The sequence below is a fragment of the Chinchilla lanigera genome, unplaced genomic scaffold (genome assembly GCF_000276665.1).
Source record: "Chinchilla lanigera isolate Chin_1 unplaced genomic scaffold, ChiLan1.0 scaffold00036, whole genome shotgun sequence".
Taxonomy (NCBI): Eukaryota; Metazoa; Chordata; class Mammalia; order Rodentia; family Chinchillidae; genus Chinchilla; species Chinchilla lanigera.
The window spans coordinates 4,502,272-4,518,710 of NW_004955437.1; the positions used below are offsets into that span (position 1 = coordinate 4,502,272).

A 16,439-nucleotide genomic window follows, 5' to 3' on the forward strand; every position below is an offset into this window, starting at 1 on the left:
CAGGCTGGGCAGAGAGAGAGGAAAGGAGAGAGGCAGAGGCAGAGGCAGAGAGATCAAGCAACAGAACAGGATCCAGAAATAAACTGTCACATATACATGGTCCACAAGGTTTCAGCAAGGGTCCCAAAACCATGTAGTGTGGAAAAGGACAGGATTTTCAACAAATGAATGAATTTTGACCTTTACATCACACACAACATACAAAAATTAAAGCAGAATGAATCAGAGACATAAATGTCAACACCCAAACTATAAAACCCTTGGAAGAAAATATAGGAGTAAATCTTTGTGACCTTGGAGTAGTGGTGGTTTTTCTGGATATAATACCCTAAACATATGCAACGAAAGAGAAAATAGGACTAAAAATTGAGCACCAAAATTCTAAAACTTTTGTGCTCCAGTGGGGACCATCAAAGGACAACCTACAAAATGGAAGCAAATACTTACAAATCATACTTCTCATAAGGGTCTGGTGTCCAGAATCTACAGAGGACTTCAACAGCAAAGAGTCAAATGAAAATGACTGCCTTTGCATTCAGGGCATGGCCCAGGGGGCTTCTGAAAAATTAATCTTGAAATGGTCCTAATTTAAAAATGAGCTAAGGATCTGAATCAACAATTCTCCAAAGAAGATAAAGAAACAGCCATCAAGTGCAGAAAAAGACACTTAACATCATTAGTCATCTGGGAAATGCAAATCAAAACTACCATGAAATATTATTTCATTCTCTCTAAGATAGCTATAAACTTTTTTTTTTTTTGGTTTTTCTCCGGTACCGGGAACCGAACTCACGACCTTGCGCTTGCCAGGCAGGCGCTTTGTCGCTGAGCTAAATCCCCAGCCCCTAGCTATAAACTTTTTTAAAGGGGAAATAGCAAGTATGAGCAAGGCTATGGAAAATGTAATCTTCCCACATTGCTAGTGGTAATGTAAAGTGGTGAAGCTGCTTTGGAAAATGGGCCTGTAGCTGCTCAAAAAGTTACAAGGAGGTTTTCACAAGACCCAGCAAATCTACTTCGCAATATCTACCCCAGAGAGGCCAAGACGGCAGAGTAGAAGCCAGCAGCAGATTACAGGCTCTCTAGGACCTGGAATCAACTTGGAAAATTGCTACTTAGAAGTAAGAGAAGAAATAAAGAGTAACAGAAAAGCTAAAAATCATGGACAAACAGAAAACGATGTAGGAAAAAAAGCACAAAGCAGCCTAAAACCCTAATCTAGGCTCCCAAGAGAAAGGGAGCCCAAGTCTACAAGCCCGGGGTAAGCCCAGAAAGGGCCCCAGCCCCGGTGATAAATGCAGTGGCAGCGCCAGCCCCAGTTGCAAAAGCAGAGTGAGGTTTTACCTTGAATGTGACTCCTGCTGTGTAACAGGCTAGCTTTGGAGAAGAAGTGCCTGCCATATCTAGGAGTAATACGGTCAGGAGCCACTTTAAGAGGGGTTCTATTGTTTGAGACTGAGCTACTTTGGGAAGCAGAAGTAATAAAACAACCATACTTCAGAGTTGCTGGGGTCACCCAACCACAGTGACTAGGTGGAAGGCAGCCACAAGACATAGCTGTGAGCCAGGCATGGTGGCACATCCCTGTAACCCCGGCACTTGGGAGGCCGAGGCAGGAGGATCACAAGTTCGAGGTCAGCTTGGACTACATAGTGAGACCCTACCTCCACAGAGAGAGAGAGGGAAAGAGACAGACAGCTATGGAGAGGGGAATAGCTAGTCAGGGCCCTCCTGGAATTTTAAGCAGTGAGGCTGCTGCTCAGGCTGTGGAGGATGCAGTGATCGGCAGCAGCGCCCTCCGTGGTGGGAGCCAGACCCTTTGATTGGGCTTCTGAGGGGGCTGCGTCTGACAGCGCTGTGACCAACCCAGTGCACGGCTTGGCTCCTCACTGCCCCTTCTAGCACACGGCTCAAGGACTCTTTGTCTCTGCCACGCATCAACATGATCAGGGGTGTGCCTCTGCACGGATGTTTGCTGTGTCCCTGGGCACAGGCAGAGGGGCCTCTGAAGCAAGTGGGCACTTCACAAGCCCACAGGCTGCAAAGCTAGTTGGGTACAGCGGTGGCTCAGGTGCACAGAAGGGCCCAAACTAGCACTAAAAGCCTCTGGAGTGAACGGAACCCTGAGGCGGACAATACCGAATGACCCCGGCCCAGCGGGAAGGAGGGGAGCTAGCAGCATTTGTCCCTAAATGGGTCTGGAAACACAGCAGGCCCCAGAGGTGACTCACCGTCCTCCCCACAGTGGATTTTAATACCCGACGCTCTGAAAGGAATTCTGCCCTCCGAGACGGGAGGCAACGTTCTGCGCCCGTTTCTTTTTTTTCTTTCTGTATTTGTTTAGCTTTTTCTCTTTGTCTTGTTTGCTATTGTTTTGTGTTACTTTTACCTCATTCTATTAACTTTTTTTATTCTTTCAGCTTTTAATCACACTTTTTTCTTTTTCCTCCTCATCTTCCTTTTCAAATTTTACTTTTTCCCCTTTTCCCATTCTCCACCCATCCATTATTATTACTTTAACTTGTATTTTTTTGGTTTTTTTAGTTTACTCCATATTATTATTGTTTTTTTTCCCATTGTTAATGGTGGTACAGTTGTTGCTTTTCATTGGTTTTTACTGTATGTCAATATCCGGTTTGGGTTTGTGTTGTCGTAGTTACTATGGTTTGTTTTCCCCTCTCTAAGTGCAGTGGAGGTCAAATCCTCAAAAAGCCTGGACACTAACAAGACCCTCACATAAAAGTGGAAGAGAGATCCACGCCAAGACATGCACAAGTCTCAAGTCAGGAAAACAAGAAGTATGAACAAAACAAGGCACCATGACTTCTCCGAGTGTCCATAACTCGTTAGTAAATAAATACAGAGACACCACAGCAGATGAAGTGCCAAAGAATTCAAAATACTGTTTTTTAAAATGATGAATGACTTCAGAGAAGATATAAATACATGGCTGAATGAAGTAAGGAAGACTATACGGATATGAAGGAGGAGAGAGAGAGGGAGGGAGGGAGAGACATTGATTCTGAAGAAATCTTGGAAACAAAAAGTGCAGTAAGTCAAATCAAAAGCTCAGCGGAGAGCTTCACCAACAGACAGGATCAAGCAGAAGGCAGATTTTCAAGGCTTGAAGTTACAGTTGAGGAACTATTACCAGCAGATACTAGTAAAGGAAAAAAGCCCAAGAAATTATGAACAAAACATCCAAGAACTCTGGGATATGGTTAGAAGACCAAATGTAGGACTTTCTGGTATAGAAGAAGTGCCAAGGTTCAGATTAATAGCATAGAAAATCCTTTAGTGACATTAGGACAGGAAACTCCCCAAATCTTGGGGAAGATACAGATACATCCAGGTACAGGAAGCATTTAAAACTTCAAACAGGCACAACCAGACAACACCTCCCAGTGTTCCATTATAGTTAAAATGTCGGGAGGACAGAGCAAGGAAAAATATATAAAGCTGTAAGGGAGAAATGCTAAGTCACTTATAGAGGCAAACCAATCAGAGCAATTTCAGACTTTCTGGCAAAAGCCCTATAAGGCCAGGTGTGGAGGACCACCGTGACAGCCTTTCTTGGAAGAAGACCATTTGTCTCCATTTTGGCTGAACCTTGCCTTACTCCCATGTATTGACATGTATAGTGCTGACAAGGATATTGCTCTATCCCCTTAATTGGCTTTAAGCAATGCAAATGGGTCTAGCGGAGGGTGCTGATATGGAGCCTTTAAAGCAGTGGACAGGTCCCGATGCCCTCCTTACCTCCCAACTGCTAAGCATGGGCTAGGCCAAGAGACTCCGCACTGCTAGAGACTGAGGCCGTGATATCTCAGGGCAGAAGGGCCAGACATCAAAGCTGAGGCAGCAACCAAATCACAAGATACTTCCTCAAACTGTGTTCTACAGATTCTGCCCAACCTAGAGGCTACCTGTTACCTGAATCCAGTACTCTTTCTGCAGACCTCTCTCTGCATATTGCAGCGGTGCTGTTGTGCCTCCCACCTGGCCCAGCTCACAGCACTCACTCACGTACTTCCTGCCATGCTCACAGTCTCTCATCCCTGAGCCACTCCCCTCTTTACGAATTAATACAGCCCGGTTCAGCCCCAGGTCGTGGCCTTTGTTCTAGACAGCCATTGTTCTGACAGGACTTAGGATCCCCTTGGCTCCCCCACAATTATAGACACATGTTTATTTCTTCATTCTCGCTGTGGGTTGCACTGGAAGCGGTAGATTGGAATTCACTTACTAGAATTCCAAAAACTTTTCCCTGGGATTACAAATATAAACTCCTCCACACTGTGATGAGGCTAGAGCCGGCTTCCTATAGCCAGGGGTGAATAAAATGATGCATTTCAAGCCCTGAATAAAAGAAAATAACTGTCAACCTATATTACTATATCCAGCAAATATATAACCTTCAAATTTGAACAAGAAATTATTAGATAAGCATAAACTAAAAAAATTCATGACCATTAAACCAGCTTTGCAGAAGACACTTAAAGGAGCTCTATACACAGAATAAGCAGAATACATCAGCCAATTACAATAGGGAAAGAATCAAACACTAGAAAAACAAAATGACAAGAATTGGTACACACCTTTTTATAATAACTCAGAAGGTAAGTGTGTTAATTTTCCAATTAAAATCCACGGCAGATTGGATTAAAAAACAAGACTACTTGCAAGAAATACACCTTACTAGCAAAGAAATAAATAGACTTCAAGTGAAAGGATGGGGAAAATATTCTATGCTAATGGAACTTGAAAGCCACATGAGTAGCTAAACTCATGTCTGACAAAGCAGACAAAATTAGATGAGACTAAGAAGACCACTAACTATTGGTAAAGGGAACAATCCACCAAAAAGATATAACAATTGTAAATATATTATGCACCTAACATTGGTGCACTCAATTTTACACACACAAAAAAACTATTCAATATATAAGGACATACAGATCCCAGTACAACAGTGAGTGACTGTGATGTTTCACTTTCATCAATAGGCAGGTCATCCAGACAAAAAGATCAGCAAAGAAACATGAGAGTTAAACTATACTATAGATAAAATAGACATTCACAGATATCTACAGAACATTCCATTCAACAACTACAGAATACATATTCTTCTTAAGCAGCTCATGTTCTCAAAAACAAATCATATTTTAGGTCATAAATTTTGCAAGCAATAACAAATGCAAAAAACACTGAAATAATTTTTGTATCTTACCATATTATTATTATTATTATTATTGTGGTTTTTTTTGTTATTTGTTTTTCTCCGGTACTGGGAACCGAACTCACGACCTTGCGCTTGCCAAGCAGGTGCTTTGCCGCTGAGCTAAATCCCCAGCCCCTGTATCTTACCATATTATAATGGAATGAAATTAGAAATCAATAGCAAGGCAAACTACAAAGCTCTGCAAACATATGGAGATTGAATAATTCACTTTTGGATGATCAGTGGATCATTGAAGAAATCGGGGAGGAAATATAAAAATTCCTAAAAACAAGTGAGCATGGAAACACAACATACCAGAACCCCAGAGGTATAGCAAAGGCGGTCCTAAGATGGAAATTTATAGCTATGAGTACCTACATCAAAACATCAGAGACCTCTCAAATAAATAACCTAATGATGCACCTCCAGGTCTTAGAAAAACGAGGACAATGCAAACCTAAACCCAAACTCAACAGGTGGAAAGAAATAATAAAGATCATAGCTAAAGTTAAGGAGATAGAGGCTGAAAGAACAACGCACAGGATCAATGAAACAAAAAGTTGGTTCTTTGAAAAGATAAATGAGATTGGTAAACTGTTTGCCAAACAGAGAGAGAGAGAGAGAGAGAGAGAGAGAGAGAGAGAGAGAGAGAGAGAGAGAGAAAGACTTAAACCAATGGGGTTAGGGATGAAAAAGGGGATGGTATCACAGATGTCACCCACTAATCTCCAGGGACTTACTAGGAAGTATTTAGAAAACCTATATTCTAATAAACTGGAGACCCTCGAAGAACAGGATAAGTTATAGTTGATACATTGTGTCAACTTGGGGAGTGGAGAGGTTTGGCTAAGTGACTCAGCAGGGAGCCAGGGTGCTTACTTTGTGTACATCCTGAGCCTGTGGAAGAGGAGCGCATGGAGATTATGTGAGAGCTACATGCCCCTTAGGTGGGGGTAGCCTGTTTACAATGTAAAGGAGGGAAAGAGGCTACTTGCCCCCACTCCTCCTTTTTGCTCTTGTTGTTTTTGCTGTGTTCTGCCGCCATGCACGTTTGCTCTCTGCCATGTGCCACTCTGCCTTGGAGCCAGCCAAGTATGGACTGAAACCTCCACAAACTGTGAGCTAAATAAACCTTTCCTTCCTTCATTTTGGGCGTCAGGTATTTTATCCCAGCAGTGAGAGGAAAGTAACCAAAACAGACTTATTAGGAAGTATTTAGAAAACCTGTATTCTAATAAACGGGAGACTCTAGAACAGGATAAGTTTCTAGACATACATGACATATATGGCTTACTACCAGTGAGTGTCTCTCACTGAAGTGGGTTGGTATAATTCCCAACCCACACTCTTAACCTCATTTGTATTTTGCCTTTACTTATGGAGCTTTGAAGGCACCTAATTTTTTTTTTATTTTAAAAATAAAAGGAGGAAAACATTGACAGACAGACAACTTTTTACAAAATAGCAAAAGAACAGTACAGACAATACAGTTACAAACAAAGTGGTAGGAAATTAACAATGCTTGTTGTATTACATATTGATATCTTCAAAGTGGTTTCTCATGAAAACAGATAGAGACATGCAATATTGATCAATCAAGGACTCATTAACAGTTTCTTTCAGCAAAGAAATAGAAGACAGTAGAACAACTATGTTAACTATCCTGTATGTACATACATACAAAATTTCTCCTTTCCCTTCTCTTTTCCCACATCCCAACTGCCCTTTACCCTTGAGTGTTTTCCTATCTTTTTTTTTTTTTTTTTTTTTTTTTTTTTTTTTTTTTTTGGTCTTTTTTTGGTTTTTCTCCGGTACCGGGAACCGAGCTCACGACCTTGTGCTTGCCAGGCAGGCGCTTTGCCACTGAGCTAAATCCCCAGCCCCTTTTCCTGTCATTTCGCAATGTCTATCATACCTCCCAGTTTAAATTAACTCTTTCAGGTAAGGCACCTAAATTTAAAAGCCTTATCCAGTCATCTGATCTATTGTTGCTCTCATTCTGGACTCTGGTATTATTAGGGAAATCTTAGCTACTCGATATTACATCACTAATTCAATATATTCTTTTTTCTTTTACAGCATAATCTAAAGCACTTAATATGTTAATCAACCTAGAACTTATTTTGGAGTTTAATGTGAGATAAAGCTATTACCTTTCATTAACCTTCTATCACCACACTGTTTGCTGGCTAAACTCTTTTCTTGCCACAGACTTGAAATGGGAGTCTTACTATAGACTAAGCTATTTATACATATACACTACAGTATATTACATTAGGCCTTCCATTTTGCTCCGTTGATTTGTTTTTTCTATGAAAATAATTATGCACTAATAAAGTTTTTAAAAATTTGGTAGTACTAGATTGCCATTATTCTTTGTTCTTTTTGAGCTTTATTGGCTATTCTTGTTCATTTATAGTTTTAGATGATCTAAGATCTCTCTACCATTCAATTAGCAGGAAAAAAAGCTGTTTGAACTTCAATCAGACTTGCATTCAATTTATAGATTAATCTAGAGACTACTGACATCTTTACAATGTGGAACCTTTATATCAGGAATGTGGTATACCTCTCCATTTATTTTAGCTAACTTTTATGTCAGAAGCTTCTATAGTGTTCATCAAATAGGTATTTAAAAATTATTTCTGTTTCATTTTTATTGCTATAGTTAATGGGATTTTTACATTTTATTTTACAAGAAAGCGCCATTGATTTTTTTAATATATTTATTTTTGTGACCAGTCACCTCACTGAACTATCCTATTAAGTCTAATCGTTTTTCAGCTGATTTATTTGTGTTTTTTAGCTAGACAATTCCATTGTCTGAGAGTAATGATGATTTTTGTTTCTCCTTTCCCATAGTTATATCTTTTATTTACGACTCTTACAATACATTAACTATATCTGACACAACACTAAGTAACAGCGGCCATGGCAGACATCTTTATCTTATGCCCGACTCCAGTGGGTATGTCTGTCGCTAGCCATTCGCCAACAAGTATGATGCTGAGACTTCTTCTGCATATTCTTTTGTTCCTACTTTTTAAAAGTCAAATCTAATTTTTATAACATTTGAATTTTTACAAAATGCTTTTAAAGCATCTATCGAATAATATACGATAGCTTAAGAGACAGCCTTCACTTAGTGTTGAGAAATTTTTTATTTCCATTTTTCTTTGCTTTGTGATGCTGGGGAGGGGACTCGGGGCCTCTGGTATGCTAAGCAAGTGCTCTACCACTGAGCTACATCCTAGTCCTGAAGAGATTTCCTTCTGCTGCATCTTTCTTATATTCACCGGTGTATTTTTACCTCCTCAAAACACATTATTTGTATATTATCACTTAAATGTCTCGTTGAATTTTTCTTACTTGTATTTTAGTTAATATTTTATATTTCTGTTATCAGGAGAATCAATCTGTTGTTTCCTTTTTTTATGCAATTACTATCTTGGGCAGTACTCGGTTATCAGGATAATTAATGCTAATAAAGAAGAAAAGATATCCTGTTTTTCTGTATTCTAGCACAGAACATGGGATGTGAAAGCCTTCAGAAGTTTTTAAGGAACTTACCTCAAAGTCACTCTACGCCCAGGAGCTTTGCTGAAGTAATATTTTTAAACAAGATTAAAACTGTCTAATTGTTCTCACTTTGATTACTGGTCTATTCTGGGCTTTCTACCTTTTCTGAGAAAACTATGTAAATCTTCATTTTCCTACAGACTTGTTGACTTGATGAGACCTTCTCAGCTATTACAGTTCCGTTCTGTATTTAAAACATTTCATCTTACATGTCGTGCTCATTTCTCTCTCATAATTTGTGTACTTGAGGGTTTCTATTTATTTATTTGCTATCTGTTGTTTGTTTCTGGACTCCTCCCCTGAGACCTACTCTTCCCTCACCCAGCTCCCTGCAAGGCTCTTGCTGGACCTACCTGCTGTCTCCCCTCACCCAAGTACCCAGGACTTCTGAGCAGAACTTTGCTTCTCTGAGAGTTTCTTACCGCAAAGCCTGGCTAGCACTAGAGAACGCCCATAACCACAAGTTTCCCTTCTCTTTTCCTACAAAAATTTGATCCTGTCCCATCCTCAGCTTACTGTCAGATTGCTGGTTAAACTAGCCAGCAAAATCAGTAAGAGGAAACAAAAGTCAAAAGCTACTGAGATCAATGTCCTGGGGTTGAAAAGCCCGGAGATAAGTCCTGAAGCAAATCTGTCACCAGCTAGCTCTGGGGCCTCTTCTCCACGCCTTGGTTTGCCCGGCTGCTAAGTAAGGCAGCTGGGTCTCTAGGTTTCTGGTCTCATTCACCTCCTATGGTCATCTATTACCAAGTTTTCCAAATTAAATACTAAGAGTTGATACTAGATTCCTATGCTAATAGGTCTGCTTAATGGTCTAATTTTCACAGCTCTCTTTGAGACTTCTAAGCCAAAGCAGCAGACAGCAGGAGAGCTAATGCTGCTAAATATAACATGGCAATAGAGTTGTTTACAAAATTCATTGGGTACTTCAGTATAAAAATTAAATCCACTTTGTTTCACTCTCCTGATGAAGTTACCAATACAAGCTTGAGCTGTCGCCAGAAAAAACTAAGGTAGTAGCAAGAAACGGAAATCATCATATTGCCAAACAAAGCCAAATAACAATACAGAAGGTGCTAGAACAGGTCTGACTTGTATATTTGTTTGCCGTCAGGGTTATGATTTCTTCCAAAGGACACCTTGAATTTCTTAATTCTGTTCTTAAACAATTGTCTGAGACAAGAGCACTATTTTAAGGTGACAGAGTAATACAGTCACGAACATTTAAATTGCCAACTTTCAGATACAAACGGATCTCACATTTGGTTTCTTATGCTTTACATTGCATTTTTTGTGTCAAAGGTGTGTAAGACTCACTTTGTCAGACTTACAAATGATTCCAATTTACCAACGTTCTCCTGGAACAGACCTCTTTCGTAAGTCAGGGACTTAACTGTATTTGAATTCAGAATTAATGAAACACCCCCTTCTTCTAAGCCCTGTACCCTTTCTAAAACATGACCCCATCCCAGCTCTGTGTGGTTTCTGCCATGAATTTACATCACTGGTAACATCTCATCGATTGGTCCAGAATGGAACATATGACCAAGGCTGAGCCAATAAGTGTCTTCCCTGAATATTTGGACTTGGAACCCTTGAGTGTTAAAGGAATTCCCTGAGAATGCTGCTTATGCTGAGTCTGGCAATAGTGAAGGCAGCCAGCCACCAGGGCTGTGAGTTCTGCCCTGTGGAAAAGAATGATTTGTAGCAATAAAGAAAATAGGCAGAGAGAAATAGAACACCAAAGCAGCTATGTACAGACTACAAGGCTACAAAGAGACACCACTCTTAGACCAACTCAGAGAGCTGGAGTGCTACGAAAAATCCCAGAGTGAAAAAAGCTACAGATGGTCAATAAATCACCGCCAATAGTATATGGAAGCTGTTTGCATTGGGTACCAGTGTTTAGGTAGAAGACAGCTACCATGTGAAAGCACTTAGAACATAGAGTAGTGTGCTACTGATGAACAGACCAAGTTCAAGATGAGGAGAGAGGGAATGACGGCAGAGCAAGCTAAAGAGTGAATGCAGAAGGACCGGTGGCTAATGACTTGGGTATGTCTGAGTCAACTATGTATCACAGATACATTAACTATGTAATAAATTCAGTGTAAGCTTTATTTTATATCACAGTTTTGGTGTCTCATAATCAACCACTTTTATAATCTTTATAAATACCTGAATGAATGAACGAATGAACTGTATGTAAAGTTACAGAGATCAGAACCCAGAAGATCTGGAAAGTGAATGCCAACAACATTTGGATGTTCCAGATGAATAGTCTCCCTTACTGGGTAACTCAAGCCCGCCAAGATGAGCTGTGCCTCTCTGCCCTTTAGTTCCACTGACTCAGCCGCTGCTGCCATTGCTGCTGCTGCTGCTACCGCTTCTGTGTCTGTAACCCCTCGCCCCGCTTCCTTTCCCTGGAATAATTTTCCATCTGTCTTCCACGGAACATCTGGTAATTTTTAAAATTTTTTAAATCTTTTAACTATGTTTTTCAAAATATTAATATTACGATCCTTTCCCAGGCAATCTGAGTAGCTATGAATTCTATGACCAGCTGTTTCTGCGAAACCCTGGAGCCGCTGCCGTGAAAGTCTATGGCCACCGCTGTGCAACTCTGCAGCCATTGCTATGGAACTTGTCACAGCGCTTCTCACACTGTCTTCAAGTACGTATTTGCATGTTCGTCTTTCCTCGCTGTGCTGCATTCAGCCTTGTATGCCTTTCATCTAGCAGGTGGCCTGTACTGCCTGGTTACTGAGCGACGGTATGAATGAAGCTCTAGTTACTCTGTGTTATAACAGTGGCTACAGTTTGTCAATTAGTGGCAAACATATTTTGATATGATCTTATATAGATATGCAAAAGCGTAGAATTTTGCTTTTTGCTAATCTGTTATCCAGACAGTATATCCAAGTGGTATCTGCTTACAATATAAAAAAGAAAAACAACACCCTAGCATACCAATGAGTGTGTTCCTCTCTGCTCAAGTATACCTGTATTGCATCCTTACTTTCAGAGGTATGAAGGGATAAAAGAAGCATAATATTTTTTCTAAATTCTATAGACACCCTTTAAAACTCAGTTATAATGTTAGGCAAACCTTAGAGCAAAAATGTGGAAATTTGGTTACGTTTCATAGGTTGCTAATCATACCCAGCTTCAGTTTCTTGGCCAATGCGTCAATCTGAATAGTAGGGTCAGATCCCATGGACAGGAAGCAAATCAGAGGTGTTCGCGTATCACTCTCCTCCCAAGTTTTCTCCAGATTCAGGATAACAGGCTCTGTGTACTTCTCCTCCAGAGAATCTGCGATATATTTTCTTGCCTGGAAGACAGTACGGTCTGGGCACCAAGACCTAGAAAGGAAAGCAAGTTAGAGGAAATAAATGCGTCATGTTTATTTTTATTCTATCTAATTCTGAGCACATAGAGAACACATATTTACTTAGCAAAAGGACAACAAGCTAATTCTCCCATGAGCAGATCTACGTAAGAGGGATGGCAAGATTTCCTATCCCTGGATGAGCACAAATTTAATCATGTGGTTTTGATGCCAGGCCATGGCAAGGAGTAGGGCAGAGCCAGTGGCAGTACAGTGTTCTCTGCCAGCTCTGTTGGACAGTGGGGACCAACCTGCCTGCCACAGTCTGCAGCTCCACAGACTTTACAAGTGAAGTTGATCAGCAAGCTTTTATGTCATACCATTTGTGTACTGTGCAGTTCTACCTGAAGATACTAAGCCAGTGTGTGTGGGACCACCTGGACAGCTCTCCTCGAAAGAAAAGCACTTGGCCTTATTTCTGTGTATTGATATATACAGAGCTAGGTAGGATATTTCTTTATCCCCTCAATTGGCTTTCAGCAATGCAAATGGATCTAGCCAAGGTACTGATGTGTAGCTTTTTTTTTGGTCTTTTTGAGACAGGGTCTTGCTATCAGTTCAGGCTGACCTTGAGTTCACTTTGTAGCCTAGGCTGGTCTTTAACTTGCAAGGATCCTCCTGCCTCAGCCTCCCAATTGCTGGGATTACAGACATGCACCACCACGTCCGGCTCTGATGTGTAGCATGTAAAGCAATGCTACAGGTCAGTGATGCTCCGCCTATAGCTCCTAAGTCCTATGCATGAGCTAGGTCGAGTGAAGCCACACTGTCAATTGAGACTGAGGTTTGAAAAAGTCTGTGATGTCTCAGGGCATGAAGATTACACATCAAAGCCAAAGCACGACCCCAAAACACGAGATACTTACTCAGTCTGTGATATGCACATTACTCTTTCTGCAACTCTGTGCATATTGCAGAGGTCCTATCAGGCCTCCTACCTGGCCCAGCTCACAGCACTCATGTACTTCCTGCCTTTCTCTCAGTCACCCATCCCAGAGCTACTCCCCTCTTCACAAATTAATAAAACCCAGGTCTAGCCCTGGGTCAAAGCCTTTGTTCCCATTAGCCATTGTTCTAGCTGGACTTAGGACCCCCTTGGCTCCCCACAGCTACAAATATGCCTTAGTGTCTTTATTTTTGCTGTGGGTTGTACTGGACATGGTAGATTGGAATTAGCTTATTGGAAGTCCCATAACTTTTCTATGGGATGACAAATATAAATTGAGGGTGGATTGAGGGCATCCACCCAGGAAGATCCGCTGAGTCTTCAGGAGAAAGACATTACTTGTGAAACATTTCAGAAATCCCCTTCCATCTGGTGGATGCCCGGATCACGACGAGAAGACCTCTCTGTGCTATGAGACACCGAGGAAATGTGAACAGTGAGAGGGATGGGGGAGATTCTGCCTCAACATCCATTGCAAACTTTTGCTTTCATCTTTGTAACCAAAACAGTATTCAGACACTTCAGTGTCATACTCTTGGTTTTCTCCTTCAAATGAAATTGAATCCTAACTTATAATTAATTGCCATGCAGCTTCATGGATTCTTTTTTTTTTTTTCTTTCTTTCTTTCTTTCTTTGGTACTGGGAATCGAACTCAGGACCTTGAGCTTGCCAGGCAGGTGCTTGTGCCGCTGAGCTATATCCCTGGCTGATGGATTCTATTTTTTAAAGAAGCAAATTCAACAAAGTGATTCACTCAACAGTGAATGAATAAAGTGAATAATAAAAGCATATTTTTCTTTTTGCTAGAAGCACTGGCATTAATATGTTGTCAAAATACAGCATTCTCTGCCATCATCACCAATATATTTTTGCTTGGCAAGGAATTGAAGAGTTTGCTTCCTAAAACCACGGTTTGGAAGCACACACATCTTTTATAAAATTGCAGTTACCTGGGGGACGCAGTGAAATCAACTCACCCTGTAATGTAATGATATGTCAAGTGAGCTTCCGGATACAATAAAACCTATTCTCACCTAATAAGTAAAAGCTTGCGGCAAGTATCCAGCGAATCATTATATCCATCAGGGATAACTTCCTCCTCTGGAGCATCCTTATCAAACCAGTTTTTCCACCCCTTTTCATTGCGTGATATCTATAAGAAACAAACCAATGAGCAAGTCACATGTGATTGGAATGTTCTGGACATTCTGAATGCACTTAGAGGGTCTTTATTTTATAGGCACACACTTTCCATGCAAAACAACACAGATTACAGTTTCCTTCAGAATGAACGACTTGGGGCTGGGGGTTTAGTTCAGCGGTACAGCGCCCACCTGGCAACCGCAAGGTCGTGAGTTCGATTCCCGGTACCGAAAAAAAACAAAACAAAGCAAACAAACAAAAAAACAGAATGAATGACTTGACTATTGTGGATACAGTAACAACTATTCCAAAGGTTTTACTGCTGTTATTCACTGAAATTAGGGCCATGTATCAATCACACAAAATGCTTCGACAGGAAGACATACAGATAAGGTCTCTCCATCTTGGGGTTACTAATATCTGGGGCAGGGTAATTCTTTGTGGTGGGTGGCTGTCCTGGGCCTCATAGGATGGTTAGCAACACCTCAGGACTCTAATCTACTAGATGCCAACAGCATCCCTCCCCCAGGTCATAATCACTAAAACTGCCTCCAGACATTGCCCCATGCACCCTATCCCCCGGGTGGCACACAATTAGCTTCAGTTGAAAGCCGCTGACCCTGACCATTCTGAGAACAAAACTTCTGAATGCTGATCTCTACTTAAAAACAGAAACAGATGACAAAAATCGAAACTTTTATTTTCCCAGTGATTCCCACCCCTGCCCCAGCAATGCTTGAGGATGCCCCTTTTTCATTCCTCAGGCAACCCAGATGGTTCTCACCCAAGGTTTGTTTGGACTCAGGAGATTCATCTGGGGTTCTATGTGAAGCAAGGCTTACTGTTTACCTGCACCGCCCCTGAAACCCAGGGACTTCACCCTATTCGCTGGGACCCTCCTGTGGCTGCCCCAAAAGAGTCCATACAAGGTTTCAAAATGTGACTAAAGGGGCTGGCGATTTAGCTCAGTGGCACAGCGCCTGCCTGACAAGCGCAACGTCATGAGTTTGATTCCTGGTACCGGAAAAAACCAAATCAAAACAAAACAAAATATGACTAAAGAGTCACAGCTAGTGTGGGTCCCTGGGCAGGGACCAACACTCACAGCATATGGCTCTGCCAACCTGTAATCTAATATGCCAGCCACCAGCAACCACACAAAAGAGAGGATTATCAGCATTGGACACTGGGAAGCTACAGGCGCCGTCAGTACCCGGTGGTTATAACCAAGAGATCCCAGTGAAAAACGACTACACTGTGAGTTGCAAAATTGCTTTCCATTGACAGTTGACTGGATAACAAATCTCCAATCACCAATTTGCATCTTCAAATATGAAAGAACTACAATAAGTAATCAGTACCCAGTTCACCACTTTCACCATTTTATATTTTCACCACTACAATGATGGATGTGTTTAAAAAGGAATTTTAATCTCATTTGTCTCCAACTCAAACACACACAAAGTGCTTAACCGGAGGCAGAAGGAAAAATTAAAAACATCTATGCCGCAGTGAAAGGGTCCATTCATGTCAGCTTCTGATCACAGCTCCGGAAGACACATAAAAACATCCCACACACACCACAAAGGAAGAAAGAAATTCCCTGTACCTGGGAAAAGGATAGCTCTGAAGTCCATCTGTCCAAGGGCCCCCTAGACAGCCTCAGCAACTTAAACCCACACTACTGTCTAGACTTCCTTGAGGGGAAGGGATCCTTGCCGGGAGGCTTCAGTTAAAATGTCCTGCCTGGGTGTGTTTGGGTGTACACATCTGTGCTTTTAACTATCACTCTGTTACCTGGTTCATAATTTCTGCAAACTGTGGAAGTTTACTCAGCTCTACCAGATTCAGCCAGGTCATGTCGAGGATCCAGCGGAACGGTTTGGGAGGGCAGGCTTTCAGGTCCAGAGCTGCACCCCCTGGGGAAAATCATCGGCACACGGCATGAATCAGGTCAGTCTGTACTTCGTTTTCCAACATTTTCCAAATAATAAAAGTGAGATAACCATATTACATAAAACACGGGAAAATTGGAAAATAATGATGTTACAGAAAATGTGGTTATCTTTTTTGTGTACATTTCCTTCATGCCTTAGTGTTTTATTTACTGATTTACACCATCTTATAAAATACGACGGCAACCTTTTGTCACTGTTCC

At 41.2% G+C, this 16,439-nt stretch overlaps 1 protein-coding gene across 4 annotated transcripts in view; it reads right to left on the minus strand.

Annotated features, from left to right (window-relative positions):
• The window catches only part of Dnah8 (dynein, axonemal, heavy chain 8), a 280,486-nt gene that overhangs the window by 60,496 nt on the left and 203,551 nt on the right, over positions 1-16,439 (minus strand). For all 4 annotated transcript variants that reach the window (XM_005389606.2, XM_005389605.2, XM_005389608.2 and 1 more), the window contains exons 80-82: positions 16,079-16,200; positions 14,173-14,291; positions 11,963-12,165 (exon numbers count right to left, since the gene is read on the minus strand). In XM_005389606.2, coding sequence (XP_005389663.1) covers positions 11,963-12,165; positions 14,173-14,291; positions 16,079-16,200 — 444 coding nt within the window. The remainder of the gene's footprint in view (positions 1-11,962; positions 12,166-14,172; positions 14,292-16,078; positions 16,201-16,439) is intronic.